At 41.3% G+C, this 22119-nt stretch overlaps 1 protein-coding gene across 6 annotated transcripts in view; it reads right to left on the reverse strand.

Moving 5' to 3' along the window:
• Window positions 1-22119, reverse strand: part of DYM (dymeclin) — a 208459-nt gene that overhangs the window by 31187 nt on the left and 155153 nt on the right. For all 6 annotated transcript variants that reach the window (XM_057378441.1, XM_057378440.1, XM_057378438.1 and 3 more), the window contains 2 exons: window positions 11080-11262; window positions 1647-1760 (listed from right to left, as the gene is read on the reverse strand). In XM_057378441.1, coding sequence (XP_057234424.1) covers window positions 1647-1760; window positions 11080-11262 — 297 coding nt within the window. The remainder of the gene's footprint in view (window positions 1-1646; window positions 1761-11079; window positions 11263-22119) is intronic.

Raw genomic sequence — 22119 nt, forward strand, 5'->3', positions numbered from 1 at the left:
AAAAAAAAAGGAAAGAAAACCTCCACAAAACCCAGTAGGTATAAGTGGGCAGCATACAAAATTCATGTGCCAGGCTGGCTGTATTCACTTGGTAAGTCTGTCCTCAAACTCAAGTGCTCCTGAGGAAAGGGAAGTGCTCCAAGCAACACCAAGCATCATTAAAACTGGAAGTACTTGACTGCTTGGTGAGGACTTCCAGAGCTTGGCACACACTAAAAACTGCTGGTTTGTTGCTTTAAGTGGCAATATAAATATATAATTTTAAATACTATAGATCATTAATGCAGAAAATTTAAACTTGGTGGGATTTCACTCCAGGAACAGCAGTTCTGTAAATTGTGGCCTGACATGTCAGTTGCTGTGGCACACACAGTAACTGAAAAAAGGTCCATGTTTTTCTAAACAGTGAATTTATTTGGTGATGGCTCTGTGCCAGGAAGGAATCACTGTAGCCCCAATGTAAGAGCTTTTAATTATCTGCACACAAGAATAAGTTGTCATAGAAACAGCCAAAGTTCCAGCGTTCCTCTGTATTCACAGCATCACCGTGTGGAAAGGACAACCTGAAGGGCTGGATTTGGATCCAACAACTCCTCTGGTGTCACTCAGGCTATTCCTGTACTGCAGCTCAGGACTTGGACACTAGACCAACCTCTCCCAAAGTAATTCAGTCTGAGTGACTAAAGATGTGCCATCTCAGGGACACAGGGAACTGCAGGAAAGACATTAGTATATGCAGCCAGCTAGAAAATTCCCACTGGGTGTTTTAAAATTACCAGCGCATAAATAAATTACCAGCTGTCACCAGTGGCTGTATGGACTCAGTGTGCCTTATCAGAGGATATTTTACTAAAGTTACCACAAAAGAAATGGTGCTCTCACTCTCTTATCACAGAGTAGGAACAAAAATAGTTCTGCAGAAAACAGACAGTATTTGAAATACACCTGGCATAACAGAGAAAAGATTCATCATGTTTCAGAAACACACACAGCTCCCATTTGCTTACTTACCCACTTACACAGATTTCTTTATTGCAGTATTTAAACATTGCACAGCCATTAATGGATTTTAGCCTCACAAAACCTGTCAAGTTGGTAAATCCCCCAAGAGATTTGAGAGGTTCTCAGAAAGGAATGGAGAGGACTCTCAGGATTATGCAGAAAGCTCATCATCATGCTGACCTGTCTTAGAGGTCCTGAACTGATTTTCACTAGGTTAGGTAATTCTTAACCAAAGCCCCCAAAATTTATCTTTATGGCATTTAACATAGACCCAGACAGAGGTGCAGAACACTAGAGACAGAACAAGAAATTAAAAAACAAGAGAATTATCAATGTTTGGTTACAGCATAACTAAACGACAGAGAGAGGAGCCTGCATCTTCAAGATACGATGAAGAAAACCTTAGCTTCAGCAAATTTTAMTTCCTGCACACGTTCAATTTAATAACTAATCACAAAAACTCACCCAAACACTTAGCAGAAATCAGGAATTTAAATGAAAACATACACATATGGCAATCGAGAGTGTAATCACTTATCAGTCACTACTGATAGGAGATATGATTTTTTGATGTTACAAAGGACATATATGTGTAATTGATTGGAACAGTATACACTTTAAGTGATGAGGTCTTGAGCACTTACTCTTAGCCTGTCTTTGGGCAAAGCAACAGCTCCTTGTTTGATGATTTCCAGAACTCGCTCCACTGACAGCTCAGCTCCAGCTTGCTCTAGTCGGGAGCTGAAAAAGCTGATCACCTGGAATGAAACATCACAGCACATAAATAAAGAGAAGAGATCTTTGGATCAATTTATACACAAAGCTGTCATCTTCTTTTTTGGCACTGTTGTATCAGCACTTCTTAAAAAATAATCACATTATTGCCTGTGTCACAGCCAGGGAGACTTGGTTAATGTCAASTTAGCACAACTCTCAGTATCCTCCTGCAGTCACTTTTTAACAGCTAAATGATTTTACAATATAACACGCATAGCTGAATTAATAAATTTACATTTTCAAATACTGTGCACTGACATATGCCTATATTTCTGTCAGTTCTGCCGTCAGGCTTTTCAGTTCTTCCAGTCTTTCTATAATCTGAGCTAGAAATTTATTTTGATTGTGAAGCATTAACGTAAAATCATTAAGCTTTCGCTGACTTCTGGACAAAAGGCTTTAAGGCAACTATTAAGTATGAGAATATGAGAGAAGATGACAGTATGAGAGACTACATGATTTCCTCAGAGTTGTGTAGCACTCAAAACCACAGCAAATTGATGGCGAGAAGAAGGTCCACAAAGCTACTCTTCTACCCAGATTAACCACCCCAAGTGCCCCACACACATTTCCCATCCTGGATTCTAGGCCCAAGGACCTGCACATTCCCTCTCAAGACACAGACATCCTCCTGGTGAAGCCAAGCCAATTTTCCCGTATTTCCCTCCCCACCCCCTTTTCTGTGACCCAGCTGGTCCTTGTTAGCTAGAACTCAGTTAGGTCAGGCTTTAACTTTTATCCCTCTCCAAGCTCAGTAGGTCACACCAGAAGCAGACATCCCACTGGCAGTTCTCCATGTGGGCTATCAGAAAACCTCCATTTCTAYAGCTCCTTTCGTAGAAAAAGAACACACTTTTCAAACTCCATCCYTTATCCCAGGGAAACTCCTCAGTCATGCAGGAAACCCAGGACTTGAAACAATACAAAAAAGTTCGGGGGAAAAATTTCAACACCTACTTAGAGTCCTTTGGAAGTATCACAAGAAGCACTTGGTAGAGCCTGTCTACACCAGAGCACCTGGTATCCCTGAGCTGGAAGCATGCACAATCCTGATGGTAGGTTCTGCAAATCCTGAGAGCTTTGGACACACTCTCTGTGGAAAAATACTGATGTTCGCTTGGATCTGAATCCAAGTCTCAATAGTCTCAGTCCATCGAGTAATCTTCGTTAATTCTCCCAAGTAGAAGGGGGGAAAAGTGTATTATACTACAAAATCTCTGCTGAGCTCTCTTTGTTCTATAGTGAGACACAGCTGGAGCCAGAAACCATTACCCTAATTATGCCTCCCAGCTCAGCTGCTGTTCATAAAACAAAGACAGCTGATGGCTTGATTACTGTGAGATTCAAATTTGTTGTTCCTGTTTGTGACTCCCCCTGCCGAAAGCCCAGCCCTTGTTTTGAGCTGAAAGACTTGCTGGCATCTCTAGAAACTCCTGCAGCAAGTGAATGAGATAGAAGCAGACTGAAGTTGCTGGAAGTTGCTTTTTGAGGTTGTTATGGGATTTTGCTGTTTGATTTGGTGTTTTTTCCTGTTTTGTTTTGTTTCTAACAATAGAAGTATGGAAATCAGTCAAGAGAAAATTCGGGTTTAATCTTCTGTGCTGTCTCTACAATTATCTCCATTCCTGAGTAGAAAGGGAGAATTTCACTGCCTCTGGCAGATGCTGCAGGTAGGCTTTCACATTCTCAGAGATAAGGACCTGGTGAGGCACTGTGATCTCTGATCCTTAAAAAAAAACAGGACTAGGAAGATGTGCTGAGTTCATAAGCAAAGGAGCTGGAGGGAGGGACCAGAAACAACAGAGTAAAACAGCAAGAAACAGCTTGTGCAAAGAGCGTGAGGACCTTGGAGTGAGGCTGACATGGTTTTGGCACAGAGCTTGGGACAAATTGCTGGTGGAGGATACAGAGCTCACAGAGGAACAAGCAAGTTGCCCACAAACTTTGAAAGAAAAAACATCTTCCTGCATTTCAACACTCCTCTGTTGTCAGTAATCACTGGTGAAACCCATCCTTGCCCAGGGCAGACTCCTGCAGAGAATCCATGCCAGTGATACTGCCTCGTTAGCTCAAGTTCTGCTAAACCACAACAAATGCAAAACTTAGTATTTAGCTTTTAATCAAAAGGATAAAATACTACCATAATGCAAACGCAAAAAAAAAAAAAAATGAATGAAGCTCACAGATACTCCCTGAATTCTGATGTTTCCTATTTTGGGAAGTCAAACCCTTCAATCTTAACATGTTTTTAAAAGACTTATGTTTTTGTGGTAAAGGTACTAATCTTCTTTGGGTTGTATTTCAAAAGAACAAAAGCAAGACAGGCTTTCAGTATTTTCAGGCTATGTCAGCATTTTAGAGAACTCTGAAAGGCTATTTTTGATATGTAGTTGATGACTAAAATTAAAAATATCTACTTTAATAATGATACTTATCTCTAGGTGTTATTTGCCTTACTACTTCAAACAGTGTAAGTGGAGTACTTCTCTTTTGGGCCCTGAAAGCACAACACCCCAATGAGACAGGTACTCAGTGAAGTAAGAAAACAGAAAAGCGAAAAGAAAAAAGAAAATTATACAGAGGAGACCCTAAAAAAGGCACTTGCTTTTTGGCTCCAGATCAGGAATAAAACMAAAAAGCATCCAACATTACATGCTTCATGCCCAAGCTCCAACCTCTGTAGCAGAGGGTCTAACACTTCTCCTACTAATCTAGGTAAATATAAAAACATAAGAGCTCAACATCATATTAAGGAAGAGTAGCATTTTCCTTTGAAAGACTTTTAATTATCTTCTACACTTAAGTAACAGAGCTGAATTTAAATTAAAAATGAAAATTAACTGATTTCAACTCCTTGTCCAATTGAAAGTAAAATGAACCAGAAAAAATAAACTGGGTGAGTAGTATTAAATGAGTTTCAGGTTTTAGTACACATTTTAAAACCAACTAAGCATACAACTGTATGAATAGAAAAAGCCCAGATCTTAGGGCAAATAAACAAGGCTGAGAGAGGGTGTATTCCTGATACTCTGAAAATTAATTTTCTCATTAATTACTTGGGCAACTGATCTAAGAAAATAGAAAAAAACTGCAAAGACTAAAGACTGCTTAAGAAGAAGAGTAAGGAGAAACACCACAAGTTTCTGTGGATTATTCTTTTTTTAGTCATGCTGAGCACTGGAAGGCCTCTCTCCATGAAGGAATATAACCATTCTGAAGAGCTGTCTCTCCAGTCTGGCTTCCATACTAACACAGATTAAAAAGCACATCTAATCCAGGATTAGACAACCCCTCATCAGAAATACCTGATCCCTGTCCAGATAAATRGTGTATGGGGAGCCTTGATCTGTGCAGAGCCTAATCCTGGCTGCACTAGGTACCCAGACATGTRGTGTGACAGGCACAGGGGACCTGGCTTGGCCACCTCCATCTCAGGCATTGCCAGAGGTTGTATTAAAATACCATCAAAATCTCTAAGCAAAAATTGTTYTCTATAGTGATTTCCAAAACTGATTTTAATCACAGACTGATGGGATGGTTTGGTTGGGAAGGGACCTTGAGGTGCCACCATCCAGTGCCACCCCCTGCCATGGGGAGGGACACCTTCCACTAACCAAGCTCCATCCAGCCTGGCCTGAGACACTTCCAGGGATGGGGCAGCCACAGCTGCTCTGGGAAACCTGTGCCAGAGCCTCACCACCCCCGCAGTGAAGAATTTCTTCCTAGAGATCAATTTTCCATGAGAAACTCATACTTTCTCCTTTTGTTTTCTAAACAGTAAACTGACAAGGCATTGCCAGAGATCAAAAGTGCTACAAGATTAGAATAATTTAGAAACATTTTTCATTTAAAGGCAATATTTTAGGTTTTGGAGATTATTTTTGAGATTGTGAGGGAACAACCACAGTGTCCGTTATTTCACCCAACTATTGTTTTCACTTGGGCTGCAAGGCTGAAGGAACAAAATATTTCCCTTTACAGCATGCAAACAGCAGAACTATCAAGGGCAAGATGTTTTGTCCACTTGGATTCTGTCAGCAGATGCTGAAGTGCCGTGAGGCCTGTGGCAGCCCAGGCAGTGCTACTGCCTAATGAACATGACAGCTCCTCTCCTTCTCCTCCAGCTAAAAATAACAGTACAACACGTTGCTGCCTCCTCTGCCTGCAACTGCAAAGGTCAGCTGTGCAAGACAGAAGAAAAAATCACTTGGCATAAAATGAAAACATTTTTAATCTGTTTTTGTCAGTTTTGTTTGTCTCGGAAAGTGATTGAAAGAAAAGGTTGKAGTATTTTATTTCCAGCCATGTTCATCACTGGGAGAGTGATATGGTGTATTGATGGCAAACTGAATGGAGRAGAAAAGAAGAAAACCTCTCATTGTAAAATACCACAGGATCAGCACTTCAGCTAAGTAGTTTCTGTAGGGAAACATAAATCACAGCTACCTTTGGTATCCAATAATCATATCTGGAGCAAACAGGAGGCAAAAGTTACCCTTGCTGATTTAAGAAAGGGTGAAACAGCTTCAGGTGATTCAATAGCAGGAGAAACACAAGAGGTTAATCAGCAAACTTCAAGTACTGTATTTTGGAGAATTACCTCGAAATAAGGAGTGTGTTCAAGGACACATCAGCTCTTCCAGGTATTTCTCTCCACTCCTAGGGTGTAGKAGTGGGGAGAAAAAAAAACAACAGGAAAAAAGACTCGCCCCCCCAGGCAAACAACCAAAAAAACCCCAACTCAAACCCACCAAATCCTCAGAGTATTTAGGTAGGCTCTGGTAATTGGCAGGATCGAGGTCTTCTAAGGAAGTTTTAAGAAAAGACATAAAAAACTTACTTCTTAAGTCCTGCAGGTCTTACAATAGGGGTTGCGGTGCCAGAGCGAAGCCAACTTAGCTCATTTTAAAACCTAGCAGGGAAATGCCTTTGGAGAATTAGATTCCTWGTAGGAAATTGCATCAATCATGTCCTTTGCATCACTAAGCCATTGTTGCCTACCTCCTGATGTCTATCAGACTATTTTGCAAATAAAATTCTAGCAGCTCCTAGTTAGGCCTGTTCCACCACCTGGTATCAGTTGCTCTCTCGTTGGAAAGAGGAGAGCAGTGAAGCCAAGGASTTCTCACCATGGCCATGAACCAAACGCATCTTTAGGAACGACAAGTGTCTCCACCAAATTCCTGACATATCTGAGGCTGCTRACCAAATTACAGACCACCTCTGAAGTGGAGACATACAGACAGCTCCCAGCTGAAATATTTCTGCACAGGGCCAGAAGAGGAACCATAGTGTTCTCTTTGTTCACCATCCAGAAGAAGAATTAGCTAAACAAAATGCACTATCTCCTACTAAAATGGCTTTTTAAAATGAAAAGTAAAGTAATAGGAAACAGAAGGTATTTTGATTTCAGTTTCTTCTGTACAACATTAATGGCTCCCATATGTTCCCAATCAGCTGGCAATGGTGATTTTTTGATTATTTTAAAAACACAGAGGCGAATAAGTCGTTTTTAATAAAAAGTGGTCGATACTGATGGCCCTTACACATTCACCTTTTTTTGCCTCGATGAAGCACACACAGATTATATGCTATCTCCAGAGTAAACTGAATGGTCCAAATCCTGAGACTAGGGTTACTGTGGCCAGGTCTGTACTGCAGGTAGCCTGGGCAATTCCTGCTCTGGTCTGAGCTCTGGTGGGGCTGCAGAGGCATCCCCATATCTACCTGTGCCTACAAACCTGTGCTGGTCTGTCCTCTGCATCAGTGCCATGCTGCCAAACGCCTGCTACCCAGAGGTCTCCAGTGCTGAAGTCCCTGAAAACCTACCACAGAGCTTCATTATTACYAGCCTTGGAAAAGTCCTTCCTTATGACCTGAAAACCCATAAGTATGTGAAAGAGATTATTCCATTTCCCTTCACAGCAGCATTTTATTTCAAAAATACCACATCACTTCAGCCTTCATTTGGCAAATCTGCACCTTCAGAAATTCTGTTTTCTATAGCTCTTATTTCTACCTGGAATTTCATGGTGCCARTTGAGCAGTGCTGGGGGAGTAGTCAAGCTAGGCTGTCACCAGCGTGAGTAGCCTCAGAGGACACCTCTGTTTTTTTCTCTGCTTGTATGTACACACTAAACTGCAGCAGATGCCTTTTTCTATTTGCACCATCAGCTACTCATTATTACATCCCCAGTACATTCTCCAATTAATTCTTCATCAAATTTTTAGCCTTTTCACCTCTTCCATGCTTCCTCTTGKTTGATGGGTACATTATGTACAACAGAGTAAAAATAATAAGCATTTAAGTCTTTATATGTCAAATCTATTTTATACATTCTTGACAAGGCAAACTGGCAACTGTTCTGGTGTCCAAAACTCATTACAGACTTTACAAACTGTATTTTGGTGTGATTTCTGCAGTGTGAAACATTATCACACTGTTTGTATTTCTGTATGAAATACAAACCTGGACTAGAGTTGATGGTCGGGGAAATCTTTCAATTGGTGGGCAGAATTTGCTGGAGCAGAGGGACGTCAGAGTGAAGGCACCTTGTGCTCACATGAATCTCTAGAGCCATCTGATGATTGGAATCAGATTGGAATCATAGAACTTGGGATTGGAAGGGTTTGGTTGGAAGGGACTTTTAAAGGCCATCTAGTGTAATCTCAATGCACTCTCCACTACCCCAAGATGYTCCAAGCCCCACCCAACCTGGCCTCAAAACTTCAGGGATCCAGGGGCAGCCACAGCTGCTCTGTGAAACYTGTGCCAGGGMCTCAACATCCTCATAGMCAATAATTCTTTCTCAATATCTCMTCTAACCCTGCCCTCTGGCACTGGGAAGCCACTGTCCCTTGTCYTGTCACTGGATGCCATTGTCAAAAATTACTCATGGTTCTACTGCAGTATTGGTGCAGATAATCTAAACTTACTTTGCTTTTTATGATCAGAGAAAGTACCAATAGAGGGAGTCAGGATGTAGCAGAGCCCCTGCAGACATATTTGGGAAGCTTCAGAAAGGTAATTTTTCTTACCCACTCTTCCATTACCAAAAGTTGCAACGTTTACCATTTTCATCTACAATTTACACAATTTGGGCCACAAAATCCCATTCATCACAACAGCCTAAAACCCAACACAGCTCCCCAGTACACAGGAAGCTGGTGGATCCATCCTCTTCTGAATAACCAGCCTTGGTCACACRAAAAGCCTGGCCAGCTCACAGGAGTCTGTATGAAAGCAGGCTGGGATGGATGCTAAAACAAATATATACGTCAAGAATAGGGAGATCCTCCCTATGAGTACATCCTCCCAGCAACATACAGTTTAGAAAAGTCATTGAGCCAAATTTGTTAAGATTTTTTTTCTGACTCCTTTTAGAGCACAGCTACATTTCAGACATCCGCAGTGTCCCATACAGCTGTGAGGATGGAGCTCCCAAGCTCCACTACTGCAGAGAAAAGCCTTCTTGGAGACAGAAACTCATTTTGGTTCTTTTCAGATCCTGCCCACAGAGTTCCCAGAGCAGCACCCTGCAATGTGTAYAGTAAAACTAACATGATTTGTCACAGTTTCAAGGGACAGCAAGACCAGTCAGAATATTCTGGCTGCAGCACACAAGACAAAGACTGGTTCTGTATGGTGCTGCCAATACTGTGTATGAAGTGCAGGACGTGACAGGGTAGATGAGGAGTCAGATGAATCTCATCTTTTATTCAGATCTACAAGCCTGACAGCTCTTACCACTTGCCAGATGGTGACAGGTACATTTAAAAAAAAATTTAAAAATTCTTTTTTTGACATCCTCGCTTCTGTAACAAAGGAGCTATTTAAAAATTCAACATGCTCCCTTGGAAAGCTTTAAATAGTTTCTGAATGTAAATGGCATTATGCTGTAACCCAATATTAAATAGTTTTGGGGAGGAATTGTTTAAATTGTTGAGGAAAATCTACATTTAAGTGTTGCAAAGGAAAGGACGTGCTGCTGTCTGTGGGAGACATAGGACTGCAAGCAGAATGATCTGGCCACCACCAGTTATCYTGGATGTGGACAAGTAACCAAAGAAGGTCCCTATCTCAATCAGGAGCATAGACAACTGTTTTCTTCAGTGCACCACATCCTCTTTACACAACTTGAAGACATCTTGTTCTAAACATGTTGCCTGTAGTCTGCAGCTGCTGAAAGTTTGGAGAGTTTTGAGCTTCAAGTCCTCCACTCCCCAAACTCTTGCATGACCAGAAAATGTGAAGTGAAAACAAAAGAGGAAGGAATTTCTTTCAGAGCAGGATTTCTTCCAGAGCAAGATTTCAGTTCAACATTTAAAGTTACTTTTCTTTATGAACAATCAGATACCTGTCAATCTCCTATTAAAAGCAAATCAAAACAGAAACTCTGCAGATCATTAGACACATTAATGTGTTATTCACTGAATCCAGGGAATTAGCACCCTGCTCAGCCCTCTCTTCYAGTATTTTGCATCCAGCAATCATAGTATGGCTTCAACTATAGGTCAGCTTGGCAAATATTGACTAGAAGACAGAGAAACATTTGTAATGCTTAAAATTTTTCTAGCAGAAGCTCAGGCTCTCCATATGAACATTAAAACTACCATGAGATGCAGAAATGATTAACAACAGTTTCCCAAAGTCATACTCCATGGAGAGTTACACTGGTAACAGCTTCTCATCCACAGCAATTTTCTTCTGTTTCTTCTAAAATGTTTCCTTACACAAGGGGAAGGTTGCTGTGAAGAGAACACTTGGCAGGTGAAAACAACACACATTTAGATACAGCCAGTGAATAAGGCAGCTGAATGCCTGCTCTTTAGTTATTTWAAAATAATTTCCTGTAATCATTAATAGGCTGGTGATAGGTGTAAGAGAAAAGAGAAAGGATTGTTTGGTGATGAAATTTAGCTTTTGTTCCCCTGAAAAGCAGGTTTCTAACAAGGGGCAGTCAAGAGAAGTTAACACTGTCCTCTCTTCGTGGGTGAAACATGTGCCACAGCTTGGGAATTCCTTACCAGACACATTTCAAAATCCCCTTGATTCTTCTGAGTTAAAGATGTGGGAAACGGTTGTTAAAGAAATTAGAGAGTTGGAACTAAATGATCTTTAACCACTCTGTGTTTCCATGTTGTCCAGAAATCATCACARTGCAGGCCCAGAAAACAGGCAAGAAAAAGCTAACATTTTAAACCAAACTGGTAAGAGGTGATGAATATTTTCCACCTCTCAGGAGTAAAAAGAGTTCACATAACCACGTGTAACCACCCTTGAAGTCACGTGTCACTCACCAGGTCTATATTTTGCATGATGTCCTGGAAGGAGGGGTGAGTYCGAAACTGCTCGAACAGATCCCGCTTGTAGAGCAGTGCATACACCAGGTTGGGGTTGTGATGGAGGGAGTTGGCCAGGCAGGAGTTGATGATCTCCAGCATCATTCGGATCACTTCCTCAATCACATTYAGGTCTTGTGCCTTTAAGAAAGCAGTAAGATGTCAGTGTGCCCTTTTCCATTGTAAAATACTGAGTAATAAAGGCAGCAAAGGTAATTATTACTAATAAAACTATTAGCTCATTAATGCCTCTATGGTGAATCAGCCTGGCAACCCTGTGTCTGGAAAGGAATCTGTTTTCTCCAGTAATCACTAAAATTCTAATTGAAATGCATCATACTAGTACTCAGCCTCCATAGCTTGCATCTCCCAATAGGAGCCAYGACATAAAGTATTACCATACTGTAATCAGCCAAATTCACTAGGGGTTAAGTGAACATAGTCTTTTCAATTCTTCCTATTCTAAGTAAAAGCACTTCAGCATATCATTAATTGATTACATTTTCTGTTGAACCCCTACACAGGAAGGAAGGATAGATGAAAGAGAGAAAAAATATCAGAGAAATAAAAAAAAGCCGGTGAAAGGGAAAAGCAAAGGGAGGAGAAGGAAAACTGAYTGGATCCAATACCACTGCACCTTAAACACCCGCAAGTGTTACCAGATTTTTCCCCTCTGACTATTATTTAAAATTATTTTCTTGCCATTGAAGAACACTTGTAATAAATGAAAAAATGAATCTCCTTTTGTAGTGCACTAAACCTTCACATGAAGATAAACTTGTAGAGCTTTTTATTTTGCCAGTGCATTTGACAAGTCATTCCCGATGATTCTGAAACTCGAACTTCTTAAGCTGAACAAGCTGGATTATGAAGTCCTGCCAGCTGTCGAGGATTTCCCTCCTCGAACTCTACATGAGGATATCTCCTTACTGGTTATTCAGACTGGAAAGCTGTCTGTCCTACCTTGGAATAGGGTAAAAAAAAAAGGCAATTCTACCTTGCTTGTATCATTTAGATTCTCTCCATCACATCACACATTGGACTGTCAGACTTCACAGCTCTGGCAAGAATGTGAACCATACTAAACCAACTTGAGTTTTTCTGCTGGGTGTGTACAATGAAACCACTGACATTTCCTTTCGCCCATTGCCTACAAAGTTCATTTTTCTGAGTTATCACAAGGTACTTAAATWCTTCATAACAAGGCAATACTTACAACAGCATTTTGTTGGGCTGTCATTCAAACTGCACACAGTCATTTTCTACTATTAAGTAGCACTGTAGGAATTGTGGTGTGGCATATGTATGCTCTCACCAAGGCAGAAGAGAACACAGGAATTTTCATTATCCTGTTTAGACTCATAAAGAGCAAAATTCTTTGCTATCACTTTGCTCTGGCTGCTTTCAATGCAAAGCAAAGTGTATTYCTTCCTACAAGTGTAGACYACAGAATKCCAGAAYGGTTTAGGTTGGAAGGGACCTTAAAACCCATCTCATTCCACCCCCTGCCATGGGCAGGGACACCTTCCACCATCCCAGGCTGCTCCAAACCACAGTATGCACCCCAGCCTCAGACACTGCCAGGGATCCAGGGGCAGCCACAGATTGTTTTCTGAATGTTCCGATTGTTTTCTGAATGTATCTYCTATTTTTCAATGACTTTGCCACCTAAATTAGCATTGTAGTGTAGCTAACAGTGAAGGAAGAAACCTTATAAAGCTGATTACTGTCAATGGGATCACATTCTTCTATGGCAGAAATAATCTTTACAAAACACAGGTGGTTTTTCTGTCTGTAGTTACCTAGTTATTGTGCTATGAAACAGCATACCAGGTAGGTGCTGTGAAGGATATATAATGGAAAACATTAGACAAAAATAGAAGTAACTGCTTCAGCTGCAATCTGAAGAAAAATTCAGACCTATTAAAGCCACCTGGGGAGTGGTGCTTACTTATCAACTCAGATTTACTTCAGAATATGCATTTTGTGGTGCATTTTTAAAAGCTCTGATCATTGGCATAATTCTCCCCACAATGCAGCAGGATGACCAAGACACTATYCTAAAATACAGACTACATGACTTTGACAGAAACATTATGATTCAAAATCAAATGAGATCTATCCAGTTACCAGAAAGGTAACGAAGTACACAACTACTTTTCAAAAACTAAATGCTTTTTAATGAAAGGTCTTTGCCTTAAACCCCAGGCATGCAGCTAATTGAAAGAGAGACATTGCTAMTCGTCTTCCAATGGGCTGGAGACTCTTCTAGAGGTCAGCTTCAAACAATGAAAAGACTCAGAGGTTATTGCGCAGTAATTAGATTCAACATTTAAAAGAGATGATGGACAGAATTAACCATCTTTATTTCAGCTACCACATTCCAGGTGAAAAATCTGGAACACCCAKGAAGAAAAGCAGGAGATACAGTGAAGATTTTTTAATCACAACTGACTACACAAAAAAGAATTTATAAGAAGAACCATCTCCATAAAAGAGAGAGAAGTGGCACTGAATCCCTGTATTGCACATACATTATCAGCAGAACTGTCTGCTCCTGCAATTCGAGATTGAATTATTTCTACAGGTTTAAAAGTTTTCAAAACAAAGGAAAAAGCAAACATAGATCCAAGGACAGCATTTGGATGAGATAGTGAAGAAATGCTGATAAAATGCCATGTGGTTTTGTTGCTCTGTATCATCAGTATCAAGCTACAGCCCCTTTGCATCCAGACATGGTATCAACACAGGTACAAATAAAGTTACAAAAACATATTGTTGTTCCAGTTTATCACCCTGTGTATTGCTTTCAGAGCAGCTGAACACAGCTGAAATGCTGAATGTGTGTGGCCAAGGCAAGGACTAACACACCATTCTCAGCAGCTTTGTAAGACTATTTTTTTCTCACTGGATTAGCTGTATATGAAAAGTCAGATATTGATTTGTGAAACGTAGACATGTTTCAGTCTATTGAACAGTACACTTAAATGAAAGGAGTTAAAAATTTCCTGTTGCTTACAATTGACAAATTCAGTGTAAAACTCACATTTAAAATTATTGCAGTATTCTTTTACAAAACCAGGCTCAGATAATGCCTCTGTTAACACGGATGCATACCAGTCCTCCCCCACCTATTTTTTTTTTGTTTAGTCCCATAGAAATAATTATAACCATCATTAAAAAGAAAGGTGGAAGATAAAACTTTGGTACCAACTCTGTGAGACTGAAATCATGCCTGAAATGGCAATGGGAATGTAGGTACAGCACTCCTCTTACTGTGGGTAATTCTAGGTAGTCACCTCATGTTCTTTCTCAGGAGAGAAATTAAATGTGTTTTTTTTGCAAAGATTCCAACTTTTAAGGCAAAAAGACAGATGTTTGGTCATGTTCTGGATGCACAAGGAATAAAACAGGCAGCAACAGCTAAAGGAGAGCCAGGTACAGGTCTGGGTAATCTTTTGTTAAAAGGAAAAAACAAGTAATTATGCCAGAGAAAAGAGAATGGAAATAAGCTGAGAGGATGCGGAGGCAAACACGATGAATGAGAATATTATCTGGGGAAAAACAATTGAGTTTGGTAAACACTACCAAGGAACACACTAAAGTTCAAAGCCAAGACAAACGATGGGCAGAGCTGGATGTTCCTTGATCTGACCATCCTGGAATACTGTTGCTTTCCTTACTGCAATACAATTAATAATTAGCATGGTATCCTCCTGGGCAAAGACTTTCACAGAATTCAATCCTTACATCCTGATATATAAAACCACTTGAAAATTATATGGCTTTTAAATATCACGAGAAGTCAAGCAGCCTAACCATCAAACCCCAGGCATGTGCTCACAGTTCRGTTCCTCAGACATATTTACCCATCAAAAAACAAATCACTCTCAGCAGAGGATGCAAAAACTCAGTATTACCAAAAAGCTGTTTTATTTATGGTCCCCATCTTCTGGTTCCCACAATGGAACATTCTGAGTGCTCATCCTTTTAATTCAATTTGACATGAAATTTATTTTAATTATTATGAAGATAAAAAAATTATTTGAGAAGTTCTATTATGAATGAATGCAAATCTCCAGCCTCTAAATGTTACCAGTTCTACAGAGATRAAGAGAGGCATGTCCTTGTGTAATTCAGTTTAATGTTGCATAACCATCCCTTGTGGTTTGTACTGTCTAATATAAACAGAGACTAAATTATTCAGCTTTCTGTTTTCCTTCTTCCGAAGTTAGTTTATATGGAAAATAATAGCTGGTTGAAAATCAGAATTTTGGTGACTTCTGATGCTATGAAATGGCATCAATAAGCAATGGTGGACTTGAGCTTTCCATGATGAGATTAGCCCCTTGATTACCCTGGCCCATCTTTTGGCCCTCACTCCTGGGTCCAGGCTGGAAGTTAAGCACTGTCCCTTTTCCAAGTGGTACCCCAGCTATTGCACAGCACAGATGGTGATAGATTTCCTAATGATATTTGGTACTTTTGGCCATTAACCCAGGAAGATATGCTGCACACTCAGCTACAGCTGGCACAGGGTGCCCAGAGCAGCTGTGGCTGCCCCTGGATCCCTGGCAGTGTCCAAGGCCAGGCTGGACATTGGGGCTGGGAGCAGCCTGGGACAGTGGAAGGTGTCCCTGMCCATGGCAGGGGGTGGGATGGGATGAGCTCTAAGGTCCCTTCCAATCCAAACCTTCAGGGATTCTATTCCATGATTCTGAGGAGTACTAGGTGAATAAATTTAAGTCTCCTATCATGTCCGTGAGACAATTACCCAGTTCAGACTATGTATTATAGATATGAYTATGTATTTATTGCAAGATGGAATTCACTTAAATTGAACAATTTGGTTTTCCCCCTTTTATCTGGATGTACAGTAAACCCCAATCCAAAGCAATGAATAATTGTAAGCCTAAAGATGTCTACTTTTTGACTTTTTTACAAATTGGAGGTCTAACAGAGCAACTTTTCTTTTGTGGCAAGATCCATATGAATGATATTAAGCACGACAAGACAACGGGTACAGACACCCAGGTCACTAGTGCCTACTAAAAAAAGCCCCATTTCTCACTGTGCATTCACATCATAGCAATTTTCCAGCCAAATGACACTTTCAGTTAATAACTGCTAATTATACAGTTAGCACAGTAAGCAGGAAAAAGCTTATCTAACTAAAAAAAGCAAAACCTGAGCAGGGATTGGTAAGGGAGTACACTACAACTGCACAAGCAAATAGGGTAAAAGAAAACAACAGGAAAAGGCACACTGTGCTGAAGCCTTAATTCAAAGAAACCTGAAGAAATAAAGTGGAAATGTCACATGTAATTGCAAAAGAAATTCTTGATGGAAATGAAAGCTGACAAAAAAAAAAAAATGTCCAAACACAATTCTGAACTTAACTGCTTATGACAATCAACGGCTTTTAGTGAGTGGGAACTTGCTGCCAGTAATAAAACACTTTGACAATTGAATTTTCAAAAGTGCAAGTCACTTTGTACCAAAGCTTGGTGGCTTTAGCTCACTCTGACCAACAGTGCTGGTCCCCTTCTGGCTCAGTCAGGAGTGCACACAATGTGCAAAAGCTGTGAAGATCTACTTAAAACAGCTGGACATGCTGTAAGAGTATCCTTCCCAGGAGCTCCACAACTCACAGAAGAAAAATCAACACAGACTCATCACTCTCCCTGCTACTTCTGAGTGACCCCTTAAGGACATCTGCTCTCTTTGCCTCTCTTTGCAACTCAAAGAATCCCAGGATGGTTGGGACGGGAAGACACCTTAAAGCTCATCCAGTGACACCCCCTGTCATGAGCAGGGACACCTTCCACTGTCCCAGGCTGCTCCCAGCCCCAATGTCCAGCCTGGCCTTGGACACTGCCAGGGATCCAGGGGCAGCCACAGCTGCTCTGGGCACCCTGTGCCAGGGCCTCCCCACCCTCCCAGMCAGCAATTCCTTCCCAAYATCCCATCCATCCCTGCCCTCTGGCACTGCCAAGCCATTCCCTGTGTCCTGTCCCTGCAGCCCTTGTCCCCAGTCCCTGTCCAGCTCTCCTGGAGCCTCTTTAAGCACTGGACTATCAGGGAGGGCTGCACCATATCTGTGTTGCTGTATCTGCACTGAGGGACCACCCATCCTCTTCAGAGCTGAGGCTGAAGGCATCATAAGGATGTAGGAATAGACAGAGAAAAGGTGAGGATGGAGGTTGCACAGGCAGCYGTAATTATGGCTGTTCTCCATTCTGAGCCCCTGTCCATGATGACTCACTATAGCTCTTYRACTGTAATATTTTCAGTGAGATTCWACAATTTGCGAACATARATCATAAAAAATTATAGTCACAAACAACTACTTCCTTCATGACGCAGATATGACTATAAAGGCAGCTTTGTCAGTAAGGGAAAAAAAAAGGATACATACCCTGCACAATTAACAGATATCAAAAGGACTAAGAATGTCGAATTAATCTCAAACAGACAAGTCCTGCCATTCTTTTTACCAGGGAGAAACCAGCAGGAAAAATTTGGTAAATGGTTCCAGATCCATAAGCTGAAGCTCAAAAAGTATAGCTGAACAGACAGTTTCGGTACACTTTACATCACTTCGTTTTTTTTTTTGATCTGGCTTTGTACATGCTAAAGAATATTTCAATAAATTATRGTTTTGGACACTCAGTAGTTACTTCTTCCGTCTGTAATGCAGCTATTGCAGATTTCAGGGCGGTACTCCTCAATCTTTTGTGAGGAATAGACCAGTGATACTCCAGGGAATTTCACCTTGATAACACAATAGATCAACATCCACAACAATAACGATGTGAATTTCCATTTTGTCTTTATAGAGGAATATCTATAGTTAAATATTTTCAAATAATTTACTTTATTTTTAGTTAGTTTAAGAGAAGCATATGTATCTTGTTTGTATTAGCTTTGGGGAKCTTCCAAGAGAGCTGTCTGAATTTCCTGCACTTTCAGCAGAAAATAAAACCTTCAACAAAATAAACTCGTTCTGCCAAAGGAGTAGAAGAATGGAGGGGAATGAAGGAAGCTCACAAGAAAGCTGTTCTTATCCTCAGTGAGCAAAGGAACTTCAAAGCCAAGCCTCTGGTGACCAGAATCTTATCTTCATCTCTTTTACTGGCAATACTCTTTGGCTGTTCTATGTCAAACTCAGACAACTTTTGGTTAAGTAGGTATTAAGTGAAAAAATGCAGGGCCTACAGTGATTATAACCTCAAAAATTAACCCTGGCATCTCTGATCACTGCTTAGAAAGGAAAGCAGAGCTGTCACACCAGTGCAAAGTTTGTTGCCAGACACTTTGCTAAACAAACCGTCCATCCTGACACTCCTCCTCTGCCTTGCCAAGTAACTGGCAAGCTGAAAGGGCAGACTTCCAGCCACGCCGAGCCAGCCCATSCAGGAATGCATTTCCCATGAGGAASACGGCATTTCCAGCCCGTATCCCAATGCCAACACCCACCACAGCCCACGACAGGGCTGCACTGGAGGAAATGCCATGCTGTGTGTGCTGCCCYAGAGCAAAAGGCTCAGGGCAGTCTGCTCCGAGGGAAAACACACCACAGGACACCTGCCAAGCTAGCAAGCCCAACTGYTTTCATGGTCCAAAACCCTGTCTGCTGGACTTGCCACTGGCCCAGAAAATACCAAGCCACATGAATATATCCCAGGGAAGCTGAAGATGGTTCCCTGCTACTTCTTACATGACTTCACCMAACCATTTTTATTACCCAGCTGACCGACAGCTAATCCACAGCGCATCTCCTCGTCACCTTCACCTTCATCTCTTCTTCCATCCATGCCTTTCCTGTCTTTAAAATTCCAGTCCTAAACCACTTCACTTTGAAGCATTTTAACTCATCCTCTATCTCCCTCAAAGTCAGGCTCCAGAATCAATCAAAACTTACTCTAAAATAGCTCAAATTCCCTCAGTGTTTTACTGATTCTTGATGATGTTTCACTCTTATAGCCCTTTGTCCATTGTACCTGCTTACTGAGGATTTTACAATTCCCAGAATCACAGAATCTCAAAATGGTTTGGTCTGGATCTTCCACTGGTCCAGGTTGGTCCAAGCCTCCCCATGAATAAATCAAATAAATTTTCACCCCAACTAGCTTAGAAAAAATAAATTACTCTGGAAGACATCTACTCAGGATCAAGTTTCAGAGGTATGTCTAAGCCCACCACAAAGCTCCAGCATACGGAGATCTACCACAATGCCCAAAATACCTGACAGTTACCAACTGGGAACTCAAACACTCCCCAGACACGACTTCCAAACCACACACAACAGTGACAAMAAAATACAAATATTATTTAGTAAAACTGAACCCAAACAGTATCTAAGATTCCACAAAACTTGGGAAGCAACTGCTGCTAGGAAGATGACAACATTCCTACTAAGAAAATTGAAACTATGAATTCGTATTTTGTCATACTATGTTTAAAAATACTAATGAGGTTTTCTTGCTGTTGAAAGGAAATGAAGATTTCTGTACTTCTCCTTAAAACTAAGTAGTATTCCCTAAAGGTATGGGAAGATTTTGTTTAGCTTGACTGGTAGAACAGGAAAGGACAAGTCCCATACGCAACCCCAACTCCACCATACAAAGGTAAATAGATCATCATGATACAGACTTTAATTAACAGAACCAATCTACCTTGAGGAGGGTTTAAGGACTTTAAAGACATTCTTCAAATGAAAAATTTCTGATTCCAATCCTACACATTCAGCTTAGCTGCAAAACGTCACCAACAGAACTGTTTGGAGAAGTTACACAGCAATCAGTGCTGCAAGAACTGAAACCTTGATACCTATCATGGAATGACAGCCATCACTGGATGGCKTGGGTGGGAAGAGACCTTAGAGACCACCTCATTCCAACCCCTCTGCCATGGGCAGGGACACCTCCCACTGTCCCAGGCTKCTCCCAGCCCCAATGTCCAGCCTGGCCTTGGACACTGCCAGGGATCCAGGGGCAGCCACAGCTGCTCTGGGCACCCTGTGCCAGGGCCTCCCCACCCTCCCAGACAGCAATTCCTTCCCAATATCCCATCTGGCAGCATCCCAGCTGTCCTCTGGCAGCATGAAGCCATTCCTCCTTGTTTTGTCTCTGCACTCTCTTGTAAAAAAGGTAGGCTCTTGTCAGCAGAGCAGGTTTTACATAAGATGAAGTTTCCAATTTATGCATTAAACATAACAGTAATCTTAATAGCAATGTAAATAGTACCTAATAAATCTGTAGACCTTAAAGTATATCTTAAGGATGATTTCTGATGACTCTCTTTGAAGCAAGTAAGTGGTAATACAAAACAGAAGAAATTTAACCATTTTGTAGGAAGATACAGTTGCTACACAGGCATTCATTTTTGTGTTTTAGTTTCTAGTTAACTCCAGCGCTAAGCATCCTTATCATACATTTAATGCTTCTTTGGAATGGATTCTTATCATTTTTATCCTACGYGACATTATCTGAAGTACTGAAATTCTTATTTTTATTATGAAGAAGAATAAGATGGCAAAACATTACGTCTTGCAAATGGTCAGAAAARAACCACACAATTTTCTTCACATTTTTCCTTCACACCTCCCAAACTTTACTACATACAATACACCAGAGTTACAGGAATATGATTTATCCACCAGTTCATATCACCCCAGTATGATCTGTGTCTATATTATCAAACATTCATCCTTGATAACTTGCTTAGCAGTAACAACAGTAACACTCTGTGCAGAAGTACATTTACATCTATCAGCTTCTTTCCTATGAACCACCTGCTGTCATTTGAGAAAATCACTCAGTGTTGCAGATTAGTCCAATCCTGGGGACAGCTCTGGGCCCCTCAGGACAGGAGGGACATTGAGGGGCTGGAGCGTGTCCAGGGCAGGGAAYGGAGCTGGGGAAGGGTCTGGAGCCCCAGGAGCGGCTGAGGGAGCTGGGAAAGGGGCTCAGCCTGGAGCAAAGGAGGCTCTGGGGGGACATTGGGGAAAATCCCTTCATGGAAAGGGCTGATCCAGCCCTGGCACAGCTGTCCAGGGCAGTGGTGGAGTCCCCATCCCTGGAGGGGCTTAAAAGCCCTGTGGATGTGGCACTTGGGACATGGGTCAGTGGTGGCCTTGGCCGTGCAGGGGAATGGTTGGAGCCCTCATTGAGAGGGTTTTCCAAAGCAAATGATCCCACAATTCTATGATTTTGCAGATCCACCTTCAGTGTCTAAGCAATCTTAATTGAGAAGGTATCAAACTGAACATATACTAAACTGATCCCTGAGTAAAGACGTCAGCTTCATGAAACTGAATTCATGAGTTCTTCCCTGGCTCCTCACTGAGCAAATCCTGTGGTTCAGCACCTCTGCTAGGACAGAACAAAACCATCAGTATCTTGGAACTGTTGTCTCCTACTCAAAGTGCCACTCTGAATCATTTTGACCCTATCTAAGAGAAAAAACTTCACACACAAGACTGTGTAATCCAAGTCCTCAACAGAAACCACAACTCCATGGAGTTTCTATAATTTCCATACTATCCAAGCAGAAGACTTTCCGGTCCTGATGGTGCACAGGATGTCAGTGGGAAAAGCCAGTGCTTCTCTCTACCCAGCARCCAAAAGATTCTGCATTCCTGCCCGTGGGTTGAAAATTGCCATTGAAATTTCTCTCAGAGGCATAAGAAAGTCAGAAGGGCTTTGCAGAGACATACCCATCATTACAATTTGGGGAATGCCAAGGAGGCAATGGAACGATGTTACTGCTGAGTCCTCATCCTGCCCCTGCTTCTGCAGTGCAAGGCTCCTGTTCTGCTCAAACACTAAAAATCACTGCAAAGGGAAACTGAGATGGATAACATAATAATAGAGTCACCACAAAACAGAAAAAAAACCCCTCTTGACWGCCTCATGACAATATTAGGCATGTTTAAAAACAGTTATTACAAAAAAGGTTGATTTAACYTGTTGCAGTTCATATACAAGGTGACAG

This window comes from Malurus melanocephalus, unplaced genomic scaffold, assembly GCF_030028575.1.
Source record: "Malurus melanocephalus ecotype Western Australia unplaced genomic scaffold, MMel_1.1 scaffold_359, whole genome shotgun sequence".
NCBI classification, from domain to species: Eukaryota; Metazoa; Chordata; class Aves; order Passeriformes; family Maluridae; genus Malurus; species Malurus melanocephalus.